Below are 20,479 nucleotides of genomic sequence, written 5' to 3'. Positions count from 1 at the left end.
TTTATGTATTTATAAAAAATAAAAAATTGAATCACATTTATGATTAAATAAATTTGTATTTATTTAATTCAATTTAAATAATATCTTGTGACAAGTTTATCAGTTAAAACTATAGTCATCAAAATAGTCATGAAAAAATTTAATAATTAGAATTATAAATTTAAAAAAACAAAAAATGTATTATTAATTATTTTATGATTTTACATAGCTCATTGGGTTTCATTTGATTCCACTGGCTTTAAATGATTTCAAGTGACTTTAAATATAGTCACTCAAAGTTGCATACCTAAAACATTAATTTCAAGTAATTTTAAATTGAAATTATTCAGTGATTTTACAGTTCGTCTCTTGATTTGATATAGGTAACTTTAAGTGATTTCAAATAGAACGCTTCCAGTGACGTTATTACAATTTTAAATCCATCATTTTTCAATCTTTAAAAATAGAAGATATAAAAGATTCATCTTTTCTAGGAATAAAAGATACATCCAAATTGTAAATTCAAAGTAAAATATATACACAACTACAAGGTCAATGCATCGTGAGATATCCGCTCACGCCGACGCATAATTATTCATCGACTTGTTTCCGTTCCGTCTTTGAGACGCCTTCACAAACACATACCCTTTTATCGTTTTTTTTTTATTTTCCTTTAAAGTGTATATATCTACTTGTTGATCAAGGATCATCTCAACCTTGAATATATAAGATTCATCAAAAAGAACGGTCAAAAAAATGTGCTTAAATAAAATATATAAAAAATTTAAATTTCATATTGAAATTAATTGCAATATTAAATTAATATCAAGTTATTTACTATGTGCGAAAGTGATGTTGAAAGTGCATCTTAAAAATATTATATGATCCAAATTAGTGCACAGTCTTCAGTTGCATATATAAAAAAATAAAATAAAAAAAAGTATCCGGTCTAGAGAATTTTCATACATTATTCTTCTTTTTCTTGGTGCAGTCTCGCGTGGAAAAGTTGAGAAAGGAAGAAGAGGTTGAATTAAGGGTTATACATATACAGACCACCGACCTCCACCTTGATCGCTACGCATCGCAAAATTCTTTATATATATCTTGAGAAATTCAACACAACAAAATGTCGGTATATTTATTTACATTAACCACTTAATTTTAAATGAAGATACTATGAATTGATGTTTCTTAACACCGTAACAACAAATTATCCGATTGAATGCATCGATGATCAAATATATGTGGTGAATTTTCGACATCACTATACAATCTATAACATAATATATAAGTAAGATCTATGTATTTGATGAATTTCCCCTATGTCTACCAGACATAATCACCTACATTTTTATTTGAAATTGAAATTTCATTATGATACATTTTAAAAATGTTTATTAATGTCAAAAGTGTTGCGATCATTGTTGTCTGACCAATATATAGAAAGACATGATGTCTAAAAAACACTTAAGTAAAAATAAAGAGCTTTCTGGTTAATTTTTTGTATTTTTATTTGATCGGGAATTACTATTTTTTATGGTATGTTTTTTAAAAACAAAATTGAAGTTTAAATTTTAATTAAAAGAATTAAATAATTGTACATATTATATTTTTGGAGGTGTCTATCAAGTAATAAATATTGCAATCTGTTAACTGACTAAAGTCAGTTTTGATGACACAGTGCATTACCTACTTGTTCCGTCAATTTTTCATCAATATCAATCTGACATTATACTCATTTGTCCAGAGATAAACAACAACATTAAATAGATAATAACAAATATATCATACATATATCATTGTCTTACTAACAAAAAGGCCTAACCACCAAAAAATATTGAAATAAAAATTTAAAAAAACCCATCAACAACTTCATGTAGCATTACGTTATTTTAGGTATTTTAAAAATGAAAAAAAATTAATATTAAAAGCTCCTAATTTGTAGAATCAATGTAAGAAAAATCCAACTCAATGGATATAAGTATTATCAAAATAAAAATTGTCAAAGTATGTTCAAAGTATGTTAAAAATCTAACGACACAATTTTATAATTTGAATAAATTACTTTTGCCTCAATATTATCGTGCTTTACAACTAATTTTTGTGAAATTTTTCTCTCAATGTAACTATGCTATTATAAAAACGTAAAAAAAATAATATATAATTCTAATGGTGATAATAATGACCAAGATGAAAGTAATGATGATGGTGATGATGAGCATTAGAGATAACTCCCTGCTGACGAGATTGCACTTCTTGAATTAAACAAGTATACAAAATGTTGATATGTTGTTATAATAATAATAATAATAATAATAATAAACAGATACAGAAGCACAAATGGATATAAGTATACTATATATTTTCCATGGACATCATTGGGCCGCCCTGGATGTTATCTTACTTCAACAATCTCTCGACGTTCTTTGCATTTATTTGATTCAAACCAAGATTATGCAAATATTTAAAACTTTACAGTCAAAAAGATTGTAAAAAAGAAGAAAAATTACACACAGACAAAGAAAATAATCAAATATCAATATATAAAAATTATATAAGACAAAAAAATCTATACATTTTTTTATTATAAACAAATGAACAATGACGCAAAGTGTTTTTCTTGGCGCCATCGTTTAAACGAGACTTGGAAAATTTATTCTATTTGAATTTAACACGTAACACTATGCAAATATGTATTTGATATAAAATATATATCAAGATGAAGAATAATAAAAAATAAATAAAATATATATAAACAAGAATTTAATAGTGTTTATAAAAAAATATATACTGGTGATATTTTTGGATTTTAAAAAGTATATTGTATGTATCATTGGTGTACCGTTGAACCAATTGACATTGTGTTTGTGTTATAAAAAATATGTATACATATAAAAAAAAAATATCAAGACACTGGTCGCATGAACCAAGATGAGAATAATCGAGAGGTGAAAAGAGGACGACTTATCCTTTGGATCCTATTGTAGTCAACCATGGTGTCTTTTGTATACAATTTCCGGGTTACAATCTTTCTTGGACGTGATCCTTTTCCACCAAGAGAGACGATAAAAGTACCTCGTAAATACCAATCAGACCAAGATTCAACTGATTTTTTTATTTTTATTTTTCATCATGTTTTATTTTCTTTATTCAGGATGCTTGTCTTGTTTTTGTTTTCTCCTTACAATATATTACTTTTTTTTATTTAAAACAGTTTTCAATTTTTTCTTAAACGTAACAATAATTATTGCTGCTATTTTTTTGTTTTAGAATATTAATAATTATCTTTGCTTATACACACATATGAACTATCACTGCGGTTATTTGCTAAACGCTACAAGTCAAACTTATATAACGGCTTTTAATCATAAACGTCTTGTTGAATGAACATCATTTTTTGATACCGTTTCTCAAGCTAATCATCATTATCATCATCATCATCATCATCATAAGTCCAGTTAATATTGAAAATTATTTGCTCGAAAGCATTTATGTTTTATGGTTTTGTCGAAAAAAAAAAAAAAAAGAAAGGAAAACATAAATAAAAAATAAAGATGTAGATGGAGATTGATAAAAAAATAAAAAAAGGGAAGTGATAGTTGAATATAGAGATGACTAAAACATTCATAAGCAGACTAATATCTAACGGATAATTTGTAATTGATGAGATTTTTTCTTACAGTATTATCAGAGAAAGTTGACTTGTCTTTCATTGTACATTGAATTAATATAACAATTTTTATGTATCATTGCATTGAAAGTAAGGAAGCATAAGTGTCATTTAAAATTTTGTTTTTCATATTTTTTTTTGTACATTTTTTTTGACGAAAAAATATATATTTAAAAAAAAACTGTACGTATCATTAAGGGGAATAAAGATAAGGCTTATCATTAATTTTTATTTGTTTTTAAACAAAATTATCTGATAACTATTAAACTAAGAGGTTGCTAGGTTGATTTATTTTTTAATTGAAGTTACGTGGACCAATAATGATTGAAACACGTAGTTATTACATTAGTGTACTTATTATCGAGGATAAAATTTTATCAATCTTTTCAGCAGATTATTAAATAAATATTAGACCTGTGAGTGGTTTAAAATATAGAGCAATGATTAGCCTCTTAACATACATACATAACTCCCAAAGAATCAGTCATTGTGCTCTATTCCAAGGAAAAGTATATGATTTTGTTTATAAAAATAGTTTATAAATGTATTACAAATATTTTTCGGTTATTTTAATATTACTTGCAATTTCGAGGATTCAAAATGCATCATACGTTGAACTTGCAATTGAAACAATCAACTTTATTAGTAGTATAACATCAATTTATTTAAATGCAGAAATGAAATTGGCACCAGATGACAAACTTTATCAGATAGATAAAAGCATATCTAAAATTTCCGACGTAGTAGCAATGAAACTCGATAATATCACTTTACAAATTAACAATATCGAAAGTAATATCGAAAATTATATATTGGAACGAGAATTCTTAAGACAGTATGAAGTAGTATATGACAAGATTGACAGAATTGATTTTTTATATAATGAAACTCGATTATGGGCAGAATCTTTGGGAAAAAATAAATCATGGGATCTTCAAAACAAAACTGATGAAATGTTATCACTTGGACCTGATTACCCTCAATCAGTATTGTTTGAGTTAAAGAAAATATTTTTTCAAATGAGGAGAAATAAAAAACAACCATTTTTAAACAAATTTTATGATGTATTACAGATGAAATGTGAGGATATGACACCACAATATCAATTATTTTCATTGTATAAACAACTTATTTATACAGAAGCTCAAGGTATGGCTGCAATGGCTTTTGCATGTGCATGGAGAGTTAAACATACAAGTTTTCTTTATGAACTAGATGAAATAAAGTACGAAAGAATAAGAAGCATCATTGAATATACTGGGTTGTTTAAAAATAAAATGAAATTTGCTAGAAATTTCATTCGACAATGTGATGCAAAATACAAAATAGATAAAAACAGAAAAGGTGGGTTGAAATAATAATTGTACATGTATATTAATAACATGATGTTGTTTTTAAAGGACGAAAAAACTATACCATTAAGACTTTTTTATTTTTGTTTTTTAAGGTAATAATACATATGCTTCATTCAACAATATGTATTACACCACTGTACTTGATCGGGCTAATTTTATACTTTATGCTGAAAACAAAAGACCTACTTTTCGATTGTCTCAATTACATAACGAGTCCATTGATCACAGTCATAGTTATGATAAAATTTGTCCTGGTTGGATTTCGAATTGTAAAGAAGTATGGAGTATCGACTATTGTGAGCGAGTAAGTTAACAACAGTCTTGTCATGGTATTATATCAATATTCATGATTAAATTAATATGAATTCAAGCACATTATAGAGATTACCTTAAATGTTTAAATAACAGTTATGAAATTATAATTATTAATGGAATTAATATAGAAAGAAGAAAATCAAACAAGTACCAAAAATTATTATTGGATAAAATACACAGAACTTAGTACAAGAAAGGAAAAGATTTTTGGTGATAAAAGTCATCCATGTAAATCAACTAAATTGTCAAACGAAGTTCTAGGGGGTAGTCCAATCCATAGAAAAACCACTGAATATTATCCAGTTTATTGTGATTGCAAGGATGATAGTATTGACACTGATAACAAATCAATTCGAGCTTTTAGTTTATTATGGTCGGAAACGAGTCATAAAATGTTGAGTATAGAACCCTCAAGTATATTATGAAACATCAAAATATTAAAATACATGTATAATTTGTTTGTAGGGTAGTAACTGGTGCGAGACTAGTTGCTAAAGATCGTATGATTCATATTCAGCTTCGAGAAGGTAAACTTTTGCCCTATGGAGAAATTGATAAAAATACTGAAAGATGGGTACCACTTCCAACATTTAAATATGAAAAAAAATTTCCTAACAAGGCAATTCATGAAGATGGAAAGGAATATGCACTGAATGAATATGTTCATTTTATTTCGATACAAGCGCTTTATTCGAAAGTTCTATGTTTACAAAAACTGACGTTAGACGGACAATACTTGTTGATTGGTATATTATAGCATATAAAAGAAAAAAAGAAACAGATCATTATGAAGAAGTTATTTAAATTTCAGGTGTAAGATTCAAATATGATCATTCAAATCATTTGAGACTTGAAACAAAATATATTGGTTTCAATCATGAAAATGGAAACATTAATACTGATACTGAATTTCAAGAACAATCCTGCAAACAACTGTAATAAAAATTTGAATTTTATTAGGGCAGGAATATTGCGAAATGGTTCCTGTCCTATAATTAACGAAATATTTTCTATATAGCTTAATAATTATGAGTTTACACATTTCGCAGACCTGAATTGATTTTGAATAATCCAGATGATCCACTCAAATTTAATACACATCCACATGATTCTAAGGAAAATCAATTTATTACTATCAGAGCATCAGACTTGATTAAGGATGCATCACAAACAACTATTCCATTTTTTGATCTTTTAGAAGTTGCACCCGAAATAAGCGTACCAATTAGCGGGATTGAATTATTTCATAAAGGACAGCTTGATGGTACATCTGGTGGATATATTTCATTGAAAATATATTCATTAAATTTAACTACGTACATGAACTTACCATCATTTTATGACATTTAAAGATATAACAACACCTGAATTTGTGACAAATAATAAATAAGTATGCAGCTTCTGCATAAAAACCTCTTATTGAAAGTGAGTTATGATCAGTATATATTTGTTTGTTTGTTTGTTTGATAATGATAAGACATTTTTGAATAATAATTTTTCTTCAAGTGACACATGGTTTTATTATTTAGTTTTTTAAAAAACTACCACAAATTTTGCATGTTGTTATATTAAGGACATCAAAGTTCCGTCGTATTTCGATATATCCTATCATTTCATTTGTTTTACGAGTAAAAATTGTATCCAATATGTGGCGAGTATAGATAAATTGGGCTCGTACTTCGGCATAGCCGGGATACCTTTTCCCTATATCTATATAACCATGCTTTACAACAAATAAGGTTTCATAAACTTTAATTTTTCAAACAGTATATGATATTGAAATCTTGTGCTAAAATAATTATCAATATATTACAATTATTTTTTATGTGTACTGAAATAAGTATTTATAATTCCCGGGATAAAATTTCAGTCTTATTTAAAATTATCAGAGACTGATAATGCATATTTGAATGAAAGTCGATAGATTGCATTTTTATGTATCGGAAACTGTAATTTATTAATAATTTTATTTTTGTTATTAACAATTGTTGAGACAATCATGCCCTCAGCCATGCAATTTCATATTGATCTTTATTCAGCATGCTTGTCTTGTTTTTGTTCTCTGCTTAAAATATTTCACTTTTTTTATTTAAAAGAATCTTCAATTTTTCATAAAGGTAATAACAATTATTGCTGCTATTTTTTTGTTTTAGAATATTAATAATTATCTTTACCTACACATGAACTATCACTGAAGTATGGTGGTGGTTTAACCTGGTTATTTGCTAAACGCTACAAGTCAAGTTTATATAAACGTCTTGTTGAATGATCATCATTTTTTGATACCGTTTTTCAAGCTAATCATCATCATCATCATCATCATCATAAGTCCAGTTAATATTGAAAATTATTTGCTCGAAAACATTTATGTTTTATGGTTTTGTCAAAAAAAAAAAAAAAAGAAAGGAAAACATAAATAAAAAATAAAGATGTAGATGGAGATTGATAAAAAAATAAAAAAAGGGAAGTGATAGTTGAATATAGAGATGACTAAAACATTCATAAGCAGACTAATATCTAACGGATAATTTGTAATTGATGAGATTTTTTCTTACAGTATTATCAGAGAAAGTTGACTTGTCTTTCATTGTACATTGAATTAATATAACAATTTCTATGTATCATTGCATTGAAAGTAAAGAAGCATAAGTGTCATTTAAAATTTTGTTTTTCATATTTTTTTTTGTACATTTTTTTTGACGAAAAAATATATATTTACAAAAAAACTGTACGTATTATTAAGGGCAATAAAGATAAGGCTTATCGTTAATTTTTATTTGTTTTTAAACAAAATTATCTAACTATTAAAGTAAGAAGTTGCCAGGTTGATTTATTTTCTTGTTTTTAGGTTGAAGTTACGTGGACCAATGATAATTGTAACACGTAATTATTACATTAGTGTACTTATTATCAAGGGCAAAATTTTATCAATTTTTTCAACAGATTATTAAATAAATATTATACCTGTGACTGGTTTGAAAAATAGAGTGATTATTAGACTCTTAACTCCCAGAGAATCAGTCACTGTGTTCTATTCCAAGGAAGAGTACATTTTTGTTTATGAAAATAGTTTAAAAATGTATTACAAATATTTTTCGGTTATTTTAATATTACTTGCAATTTCGAGGTTTCAAAATGCATCATACGTTAAACTTGCAATTGAGACAATCAACTCTATCAGTAGTATAACATCACTTTATTTAAGTGCAGAAATGAAATTGTCACCAGATGATACACTTTATCAGATAGATGAAAGCATATCTAAAATTTTCGACGTAATAACAGTGAAGCTCGATAATATCAATTTACAAATTAACAGTATCGAAAGTAATATCGAAAATTATATATTGGAACGAGAATTCTTAAGACATTATGAAGTAATTTATGACAAGATTGACAGAATTGATTTTTTATATAATGAAACTCGATTATGGGCAGAATCTTTGAGGAACAATAAATCATGGGATCTTCAAAGCAAAACTGAAGAAATGTTATCACTTGGATCTGATTATCCTCAATCAATTTTGTTTAAATTGAAGCAAATATTTTTTCAAACGAAGAGAAATAAAAAACCATTTTTAAACAAGTTTCATGATGTATTACGGATGAAATGTGAAGACATGACACCACAATATCAATTATTTTCATTTTATAAACAAATTATTTATACGGAAATTCAAGGTATGGCTGCAATGACTTTTGCATACATGTGGAGAGTTCAACATAAACGTTATATTAATGAAATGAACGATACAAAAAATGAAAGAATAAAAAGTATCATTGAATATACCGGCTTGTTCAAAAATAAAATGAAGTATGCTAGAAATTTCATTCAACGTTGTGATGAAGAATACAAAGAAAATAAAAATATAATAGGTGAGTTCAAATAATAATTATGAGGAAAAAAAAAACATTTAATATTAGTAACATGCCGTTATTTTTTAAGGGCAAAAAAACTTTGCTTCATTCAATAATATGTATTACACCACTGTACTTGATCGGGCTAATTTTATACTATATGCTAAAAATAAAACATCTACTTTTCGATTGTCTCAATTACATAACGAGTCCATTGAACAAAGTCATAGTTATGATAAAATTTGTCCTGGTTGGATTTCGAATTGTAAAGAAGTATGGAGTATCGACTATTGTGAGCGAGTAAGTTAACAACAGTTTTGTCATAGTATTATATCAATATTCATGATTAAATTAATATGAATTCAAGCACATTATAGAGATTACGTTAAATGTTTAATTAACAGTTATGAAATTATAATTATTAACGAAATTAATATAGAATAAAGAAGATCAAACAAGTACCAAAAATTACTATTGGATAAAATACAAAGAACTTAGTACAAGAAAGGAAAATATTTTTGGTGATAAAAGTCATCCATGTAAATCAACTAAATTGTCAAACGAAGTTCTAGGGGGTAGTCCAATCCATAGAAAAACCACTGAATATTATCCAGTTTATTGTGATTGCAAGGATGATAGTATCGACACTGATAACAAATCAATTCGAGCTTTTAGTTTATTATGGTCGGAAACGAGTCATAAAATGTTGAGTATAGAACCCTCAAGTATATTATGGAACATCAAAATATTAAAATACATGTATAATTTGTTTGTAGGGTAGTAACTGGTGCGAGACTTGTTGCTAAAGATCGTATGATTCATATTCAGCTTCGAGAAGGTAAACTTTTGCCAAATGGAGAAATCAATAAATATACTGAAAGATGGGTACCACTTCCAACATTCAAATATAAAAAAAAATTTCCTAACGTCGCAATTTATGGAGATGGAAAAGAATATACACTGTATGAAAATGTAGATTTTATTTCAATACATAAGCTTCATTCAAAAGTTCTATGTTTACAGAAATTAACATTAGACGAACAACATTTGTTGATTGGTACATTATAACATATACAAAAGAAAAAAAAAAAAAAAACAGATAATTATGAAAAAATTATTTAAATTTCAGGTGTAAGATTTGAATATGACAATTTAAATCTATTAAAACTTCAAACGAAATATGTTGGTTTCAATCATGAAAATGGAAACATTAATACTGATACTGAATTTCAAGAACAATCCTGCAAACAACTGTAATCAAAATTTGAATTTTATTAGGGCAGGAATATTGCGAAATGGTTTCTGTCCTATAATTAAAGAAATTTTTTCTATATAGCTTAATAATTATGAATTTACACATTTCGCAGACCTGAATTGATTTTAAATAATCCAGATGATCCACTCAAATTTGAAACACATCCACATGATTCTAAGGAAAATCAATTTATTACTATCAGAGCATCAGACTTGATTAAGGATGCATCACAAACAACTATTCCATTTTTTGATCTTTCAGAAGTTGCACCTGAAACGAGTGTACCAATTAGCGGGATTGAATTATTTCATAAAGGACAGATTGATGGTACATCTGGTGGATATATTTCATTGAAAATATATTCATTAAATTTAACTACGTACATGAACTTACCATCATTTTATGACATTTAAAAATAAGACAGTACCTGAATTTGCGACAAATAATAAATAAGTATGCAGCTTCTGCTTAAAAACCTCTTATTGAAAGTGAGTTATGATCAGTATATATTTGTTTCGTTGTTTGATAATGATAAGACATTTTTGAATAATAATTTTTCTTCAAGTGACACATGGTTTTAATATTTAGTTTTTTAAAAAACTACCACAAATTTTGCATGTTGTTATATTAAGGACATCAAAGTTCCTCTGTATTTCGATATATCCTATCATTTCATTTGTTTGACGAGTAAAAATTGTATCCAATATGTGGCAAGTATAGATAAATTAGGCCTGTACTTCGGCATAGCCGGGATACCTTTCCCCTATAACCATGCTTTACAACAAATAAGGTTTCATAAACTTTAATTTTTCAAACAGTATAATATTGAAATCTTGTGCTAAAATAATTATCAATATATTACAATTATTTTTTATGTGTACAAAAATAAGTATATTGATAATTCCCGGGATAAAATTTCAGTCGTTATGAGTATTTAAAATAAAGATAAGTCTTTTGACCCTGAGACTGATAATGCATATTTGAATGAAAATCGATAAATTGCATTTTTATGTATCGGAAGCTGTAATTTATTAATAATTTTTGTTTGTTATTAACAATTGTTGAGACAATCATGCCCTCAGCCATGCAATTCATTGATAACATTTACTGTCTTGTTTTTGTTTTCTGCTTAAAATATATCACTTTTTTTTATTTAAAAGAATTTTCAATTTTTCTTAAAGGTAATGACAATTATTGCTGCTATTTTTTCTCTTTGAATATTAATAATTATCTTTACCTACACATGAACTATCACTGCAGTATGGTGGTGGTTTAACTTGGTTATTTGCTAAACGCTACAAGTCAAGTTTATATAAACGTCTTGTTGAATGATCATCATTTTTTGATACCGTTTCTCAAGCTAATCATCATTACCATCATCATCATCATAAGTCCAGTTAATATTGAAAATTATTTGCTCGAAAGCATTTATGTTTTATGGTTTTGTCGAAAAAAAAAAAGAAAGGAAAACATAAATAAAAAATAAAGATGTAGATGGAGATTGATAAAAAAATAAAAAAAGGGAAGTGATAGTTGAATATAGAGATGACTAAAACATTCATAAGCAGACTAATATCTAACGGATAATTTGTAATTGATGAGATTTTTTCTTACAGTATTATCAGAGAAAGTTGACTTGTCTTTCATTGTACATTGAATTAATATAACAATTTTTATGTATCATTGCATTGAAAGTTAAGAAGCATAAGTGTCATTTAAAATTCTGTTTTTCATATTTTTTGTACATTTTTTGACGAAAAATATATATTTAAAAAAACTGTACGTATTATTAAGGGCAATAAAGATAAGCATCGTAATTTTTTATTTGTTGTTAAACAAAATTATCTAACTATTATAGTAAGAAGTTGCCAGGTTGATTTATTTTCTTGTTTTTAGGTTGAAGTTACGTGGACCAATGATAATTGTAACACGTAGTTATTACATTAGTGTACTTATTATCAAGGGCAAAATTTTATCAATTTTTTCAACAGATTATTAAATAAATATTATACCTGTGACTGGTTTAAAAAATAGAGTGATTATTAGACTCTTAACTCCCAGAGAATCAGTCACTGTGTTCTATTCCAAGGAAAGTATATGATTTTGTTTATAAAAATAGTTTAAAAATGTATTACAAATATTTTTCGGTTATTTTAATATTACTTGCAATTTCGAGGTTTCAAAATGCATCATACGTTAAACTTGCAATTGAGACAATCAACTCTATCAGTAGTATAACATCACTTTATTTGAGTGCAGAAATGAAATTGGCACCAGATGATACACTTTATCAGATAGATAAAAGCATATCTAAAATTTTCGACGTAATAACAGTGAAGCTCGATAATATCAATTTACAAATGAACAACATCGAAAGTAATATTGAAAATTATATATTGGAACGTGAATTCTTAAAACATTATGAAGTAATATATGACAAGATTGACAGAATTGATTTTTTATATAATGAAACTCGATTATGGGCAGAATCTTTGAGGAACAATAAATCATGGGATCTTCAAAGCAAAACTGAAGAAATGTTATCACTTGGATCTGATTATCCTCAATCAATTTTGTTTAAATTGAAGCAAATATTTTTTCAAACAAAGAGAAATAAAAAACCATTTTTAAACAAATTTCATGATGTATTACAGATGAAATGTGAAGACATGACACCACAATATCAATTATTTGCATTTTATAAACAAATTATTTATACAGAAATTCAAGGTATGGCTGCAATGACTTTTGCATACATGTGGAGAGTTCAACATAAACGTTACATTAATGAAATGAATGATACAAAAAATGAAAGAATAAAAAGTATCATTGAATATACCGATTTGTTTAAAAATAAAATGAAGTATGCTAAAAATTTCATTCGACATTGTGATGGAGAATACAAAAAAAATAAAAATATAATAGGTGAGTTCAAATAATAATTATGTGAGAAAAAAAAAAACATTTAATATTAGTAATATGCCGTTATTTTTTAAGGGCAAAAAAACTTTGCTTCATTCAATAATATGTATTACACCACTGTACTGGATCGGGCTAATTTTATACTCTATGCTAAAAATAAAACATCTACTTTTCGATTGTCTCAATTACATAACGAGTCCATTGAACAAAGTCATAGTTATGATAAAATTTGTCCTGGTTGGATTTCGAATTGTCAAAAAGTATGGAGTATCGACTATTGTGAGCGAGTAAGTTAACAACAGTTTTGTCATAGTATTATATCAATATTCATGATTAAATTAATATGAATTCAAGCACAATATAGAGATTACGTTAAATGTTTAAATAACAATTATGAAATTATAATTATTAATGAAATTAATATAGAAAGAAGAAGATCAAACAAGTACCAAAAATTACTATTGGATAAAATACAAAGAACTTGGTACAAGAAAGGAAAATATTTTTGGTGATAAAAGTCATCCTTGTAAATCAACTAAATTGTCAAACGAAGTTCTAGGGGGTAGTCCAATCCATAGAAAAACCACTGAATATTATCCAGTTTATTGTGATTGTAAGGATGATAATATTGACACTGATAACAAATCAATTCGAGCTTTTAGTTTATTGTGGTCGGAAACGAGTCATAAAATGTTGAGTATAGAACCTTTAAGTATATTATGAAACATCAAAATATCAAAATACATGTATAATTTGTTTGTAGGGTAGTAACTGGTGCGAGACTAGTTGCTAAAGATCGTATGATTCATATTCAGCTTCGAGAAGGTAAACTTTTGCCAAATGGAGAAATCAATAAATATACTGAAAGATGGGTACCACTTCCAACATTCAAATATAAAAAAAAATTTCCTAACGTCGCAATTTATGGAGATGGAAAAGAATATACACTGTATGAAAATGTCGATTTTATTTCAATACATGAGCTTTATTCAAAAGTTCTATGTTTACAAAAATTAACATTAGACGAACAACATTTGTTGATTGGTACATTATAACATATACAAAAGAAAAAAAAAAAACAAAAAAACAGATAATTATGAAAAAATTATTTAAATTTCAGGTGTAAGATTTAAATATGACAGTTTAAATCTATTAAAACTTCAAACGAAATATGTTGGTTTCAATCATGAAAATGGAAACATTAATACTGATACTGAATTTCAAGAACAATCCTGCAAACAACTGTAATAAAAATTTGAATTTTATTAGGGCAGGAATATTGCGAAATGGTTCCTGTCCTATAATTAACGGAACATATTCAATATAGCTTAATAATTATGAATTTACACATTTCGCAGACCTGAATTGATTTTAAATAATCCAGATGATCCACTCAAATTTAATACACATCCACATGATTCTAAGGAAAATCAATTTATTACTATCAGAGCATCAGACTTGATTAAGGATGCATCACAAACAACTATTCCATTTTTTGATCTTTCAGAAGTTGCACCTGAAACGAGTGTACCAATTAGTGGGATTGAACTATTTCATAAAGGACAGCTTGATGGTTCATCTGGTGGATACATTTCATTGAAATTATATCCACTAAATTTAACTACTTACATGAACATTTATGACATTTTAAAACATAACAGCACCTGAGCTTGCAGCTTTTTCATAAAAATATAAAATAAAAACTCCTATTGAAAGTGAGTTATGATCAGTGTATATTTGTTTGTTTAATAATAATAAGATATTTTTGAATAATAATTTTTCTTTAAATCATACATGATTTGATTATTTATTAAAAAAAAAAAAAACTACCATCATTTTTGCATGTTGTTTTATTTAAGACATCAACGTTCTGTTGTATTTCGATATATCCTATCATTTCATTTGTTTTGTGAGTAAAAATTGTATTCAATATATGGCATGTAGATAAATAAAAATAAAGAATTAAATAATAAATGAGAAAAAAATTAAATAAGTCAGTTTTAGGCATCGCGTCAGATAAGCACATCCGAATTTTACACATCAATTAAACACATAAAAAATTAACACATATTTTATTTACACGTTCAAAAAATACACATAAATAAATAAACACATCATAATTAAACACACGTTATTTTACACATTAGTTATTTCATATTTTTGAGTTACACATTATAGAATTTGAGTTACACATGATATTTAATATTAGCTCGCGAGTTACACATGAAATATAATACATGTGATCGAGTCACATACCGGTAAAGAAGGTTTCACCTTCCACTTCTACCCTGTCGATGAAATCTGGGGAATTCCTTAAAGGCATTTACGTGTGAAAAATTCCCCAGGTTGTATCGACAAGATAAAACTGCAAAGTAAAACATTCTTTACCGGTGTGTAACTCGATCATATGTATTATATTCGTGTTATTATCGCAACTATAAAAATATCATAACTTTCAAATTGCAATATGTAAACAAAAATAATAACTATGTAATTATATATGATAATGTTATTTAACGTAATATTTTGTGCATTTATGTGTTTAATAATGTAATCTTTAATATTCAATATTATCAACTGCAATACCAATCATGATATACGTAAATAAATAAAAAATGTATAATAAATTAAATGCGAGTTTTATTTTGACGTCGCAACCTCAATTATATCAGGAGACTCGGTAGAATCTCGCCTCAATTTTACCCCAGCGCGAGAGTTTACCGTATATAATAGTTTCAAGTCAGCGGTCTGTGACGTCTTGATTTTTAATTTCTGTATACATGTATATATATTTTTTGGCCAATTTATTTAAATTCGTTTGAAAAAAAAAAACTGTACATTTTATGATGTTTACAATCATTGCAAATAGCATACGTACTTGGTATCAAAGATAAAGCATTATCATTTTTTTTTTTTTTTTTTTTGATGCAAAACAAATAAAACGAATGTTACCAGGCTGGTTGGTTAGCTATTGTTTTATTTCTCTTCATCACAGATAACGTGTACCAATGATGAATGGTACACGTACTTAATCTTATTCATATAACTTTTGTTTTAATAGACCCTTTTTAATCGAGTTTTTAAAAGATAACTAGAGTAAATATTAGTCTAGTGATTATTCGAAAAGTAGTGCGACAAGTAGTCCCTCAACTATTGTATATATATTCCCCCCAAAGTGTTCAGTTGTGCACAAGTATCTTAAATATATTTTTTAGTAATAATTTATCGTAAAATATATATTATTTCTTGTGAATGTAATTTTTCAAAAATGCATCATAAATATTTATTTATTCTTTTAATATTACTAGGAATTATTAAAATTCAAAATGCAGTATTGATAACACTTGCAGTTACAACAATTACTACAATTTCTAGTATAGTAACAATTTATTTAGCTGCAGAACAAAAATTCACACCAGATCAGACAGCCAATGAAATTAATAAAAATATCTTTAATTTATCCAACTTAATAGAAAACAGACTTGATAAATTCAATTCGGAACTTAGCAATATCGAAATTTATATGAAAAATTATCTCCTAACAGAAAGATATTTAGTACAGTATCAAGAAATACATGAACGTATTGCTAGAATTGATTTTTTATACAAAGAAAGTCAAAAATGGTCAAAATACGCAAAGAAAAATAAAGCATGGGATCTTGACAGTAAAACCGATCAAATGGTATCTCTTGATCCTGATTATCCACAATCAGTTCTCTTTGATATAAGCAGAAAATTTTTTCAAATAAGAAGAAGAGCTAAACCAATTTTTTTAGACAATTTTTATCGTAATTTATTGCAGGTAAAGTATTATTTAAATATATGTATTGTATTTGATAATTAATAAAATATTTATAATTAATAATTGCAGTCAACAAACAACACATTATGTGATGAGGATTCAACACCACATTATCAATTATTTTCATTTTATAAATTACTTATTTATACAGAAGTTAAAGGATTTGCAACAATGGCATTTTCATACATGTGGAAAAATCAAAGTATGGATTCAAAAGATGAAATGAATGAAGTTAAAAATGAAAGAATAAAAAGTATCATTCAATATACTGATTTGTTTCGCAATAAAATGAAAATTGCTAAAAATTTCATTCGACGATGTGATGCAAAATACAAAGTAGATGAAAATATAATAGGTGAGTTAATGGGTTTGATTAATAATTATATTAGAAATAACTTATATGAATAATATGTTTTTTTTTGAAGGTAATAAAATATATGCTTCTTTCAACAATATGTTTTACACCACTGTACTCGATGTAAAAAGTATAAGGCTTTATTCTTCAATCGACAAAAATGAATTACCAAATACTTTCCAATTGTGTCGGTTACATGACAATTGTCATGAGCACTATCATGATTATGATCATATTTGTCCTGGTTTTTTATCAAATTGTAGAGAAACAAGGAATATTGATTATTGTCGAAGAGTGAGTTATTAACAGTTTTGTAAAATTATTATTAATATGAACAAAATAATAGTATAATTTAAAGTAAGAAAAAAATAATTGTAAAATGAGAATTTTAATAAAATTTATATAGAGAATAGAAGATCACACAAGTGCTAAAAATTACTATTGGATAAAATTCAAAGATATTGATACGGGAATCACGAAGAACTTGGGTAGTAATAGAAATCATAGGTGTCAATCCAATCTACCATTGCCTTTTTTTCAGTTTTATGGATATTTTTGCGATTGCATGGATGAAAGTATTCACACTAAGAGCAATACTATTCGAGCTTTTAGTTTGTTATGGTCACAAACGAGTGATAACATGTTGAGTATACACTTTAAATATGCTTAATAAATTTTTTTTTGGCTTTAAAAAATATAATTATTTGCTTTTATAGGGTAGCAACTGGTGCAAGACTTGTTGCAAAAGATCGTATGATTCATATTCAGCTTCGTGAAGGTAAACTTTTGCCTTATGGAGGAATTGATAAAAAAACTGAGAGATGGGTACCACTACCGACTTTTGAGTATTATGGAAATTTTCCTAACGTGGCAATTGATTCGAATGGCAAGCGAAATTCATTGAACGAAAATGAAGATTTTATTTCGATACATCATCTGTATGCAAAAACGATATGTTTACAGAAACTGACTTTTGACGAGGAGCATTTATTGACAGGTACAAAAAAATTGTAAAAGAATTCTAAAAATTCAAGTAATTCAGTTGATCAAAGAAAAATATCATTACAATTTTAGGTGTGAAGTTCAGCTATGAGTATCTTGATAAACGCTTAGAAAGATGTTTCGAGCTTGAAGCAAAATTTGTTGGTTTTAATTATCAACATGGAAACATAACAACTAAAAGAAAATATAAAAAACAATCATGCAGACGGCTGTAATAAAAATTCAATTTATATTTATTACTATAACAAAACATTTGAATTATTCAATTGAATAATATAATTATTAATTTACACATTTCAGACCTGAATTGATTTTAAATAATCCAGATGATCCACTCAAATTTAATACACATCCACATGATTCTAAGGAAAATCAATTTATCACTATCAGAGCATCAGACTTGATTAAAGATGCATCACAAACAACTATTCCATTTTTTGATCTTTTAGAAATTGCACCTAACACAAGCGTACCACTTAACGGGATTGAATTATTTCATAAAGGACAGCTTGATGGTTCATCTGGTGGATATATTTCTTTGAAATTATATCCATTAGATTTAACATTGTATATGAATCCACCATTAATTAATGATAGTTTAATTATTGACAATACAACGATACCTAAACTTGGATTAAATAATAGATAAAAATACATATTTTACATTAAAAAATTATTGTTTATTTATTTATATTTTGTAGTTTACTAATGACAACACATTTCAATGTCTAATAATTTATTAAATAATATTGACTTCTGTCATTTACAAAATCCATCAGGATAAATAAGACCAGGAAACTCCAGAGGAAGTATATATTTTTTCTTGGGTAGCATGGGCATTCATCATCATGGATCTCTTTCATTAAACAAAATGCTGCTATTGGTAATACAGCCAGACAGAAAAATACATTGTGTAACTACTACCTCACCTAATTTGTGACACCCCACGTTTTGTCGCTGATTTTTAATCTACCTTATACACACATATACTTATGCATACTATTTTTTTTTATCTTTTTATAAATTTTATTAGTATTTATCTCGTGAACGCCATCGTATGAACAATATCTTTCTTTTTTTTACACATATATATTTATAATATAACGTGTTTGCAACGTGGCATACAATCTCTTGTATATATCTCAACGAAATATCAATATTTTTTTATTTTTCAACATATGATGAATATGTTTAATAACACAAAATATACATGAACATTAAATAAATAATATTTTTGCAATATGGATTTTAAAACAGCTAATATATTTTCAAGTGAATTATATTTTTTTTTTTTTATTTTATAAATTTACTCACGATTTTAATGTAGGTTATTTTCATGTTTTTATTTTATCATATAAAAGAAGATGAAATCGTGAACTAGAGTACTATTATGTGTTTCAATAAATAAACAAAAAAAAAAAAATATATAAAAAAATGAATTTTAAAAAATAGAAAAATTGATATAAAAATATTTTTTTAATAATTTTTAAATGTGAAAGATATGTCATGGGAATTATAAAAAATCTAAATGGCAAAAGATAGTATTTATATGTCAACAATATTCTTGTTAATAAAAAAAAAATAATAAAAACAAAAGAATAAAATAATAATCAAGCTAAAAGATAAAAGCCAAATGAACAAGTAAAAGAAAAAAAGAAAAAAATTGTTCAAGTAAAGTCAAAGAATAAACGATCTGGTTTTATGCTTGCAGGCTTCGAGTTGTATTTTATCTTGTGGATAAGTATCCGGGTGTCTCTTCTTTCTGCACACAAAACCAGAAATTCTGGTTCGAATTGATCGTATCAGATGGGATATACTCTTCTGTTGGTTATAAAAAGTCAAACGATACAAATGTACAGACATTATATGAGTCGGTTTGTATATCGAAGAAATTATAAACGCAAACACAGATCGTTACATGTTGAGATTAATGATTACTAAATATATATAACCCTTTTCCCCTTGT

General features: G+C 26.6%; 2 protein-coding genes across 3 annotated transcripts in view; one reads left to right on the top strand and one right to left on the bottom strand.

Moving 5' to 3' along the window:
- Nucleotides 1-20,479, bottom strand: part of LOC122851549 (rho GTPase-activating protein gacU) — a 114,998-nt gene that overhangs the window by 59,159 nt on the left and 35,360 nt on the right. The window lies entirely within an intron of this gene.
- LOC122860624 lies at nt 4,327-6,669 on the top strand. The gene is made up of 7 exons (XM_044164522.1): nt 4,327-4,635; nt 4,723-4,993; nt 5,097-5,308; nt 5,448-5,692; nt 5,785-6,065; nt 6,131-6,254; nt 6,369-6,669. Exons 1-7 carry the CDS (start codon nt 4,327-4,329, stop codon nt 6,667-6,669), a joined length of 1,743 nt encoding a protein of 580 aa, XP_044020457.1.

Source organism: Aphidius gifuensis, linkage group LG1 (genome assembly GCF_014905175.1).
Source record: "Aphidius gifuensis isolate YNYX2018 linkage group LG1, ASM1490517v1, whole genome shotgun sequence".
NCBI classification, from domain to species: Eukaryota; Metazoa; Arthropoda; class Insecta; order Hymenoptera; family Braconidae; genus Aphidius; species Aphidius gifuensis.
This window is presented reverse-complemented; position numbering and strand designations above follow the sequence as displayed.

Excerpts from the sequence above, each read along its gene's own strand:
- LOC122860624 (XM_044164522.1), top strand. The coding sequence starts at position 4,327 with ATGAAATTGGCACCAGATGACAAACTTTATCAGATAGATAAAAGCATA. Across the intron at positions 5,309-5,447 it reads GTATCGACTATTGTGAGCGA|AAAGAAGAAAATCAAACAAG; the intron begins GTAAGTTAACAA and ends GAATTAATATAG. Across the intron at positions 6,066-6,130 it reads CGGACAATACTTGTTGATTG|GTGTAAGATTCAAATATGAT; the intron begins GTATATTATAGC and ends TTTAAATTTCAG.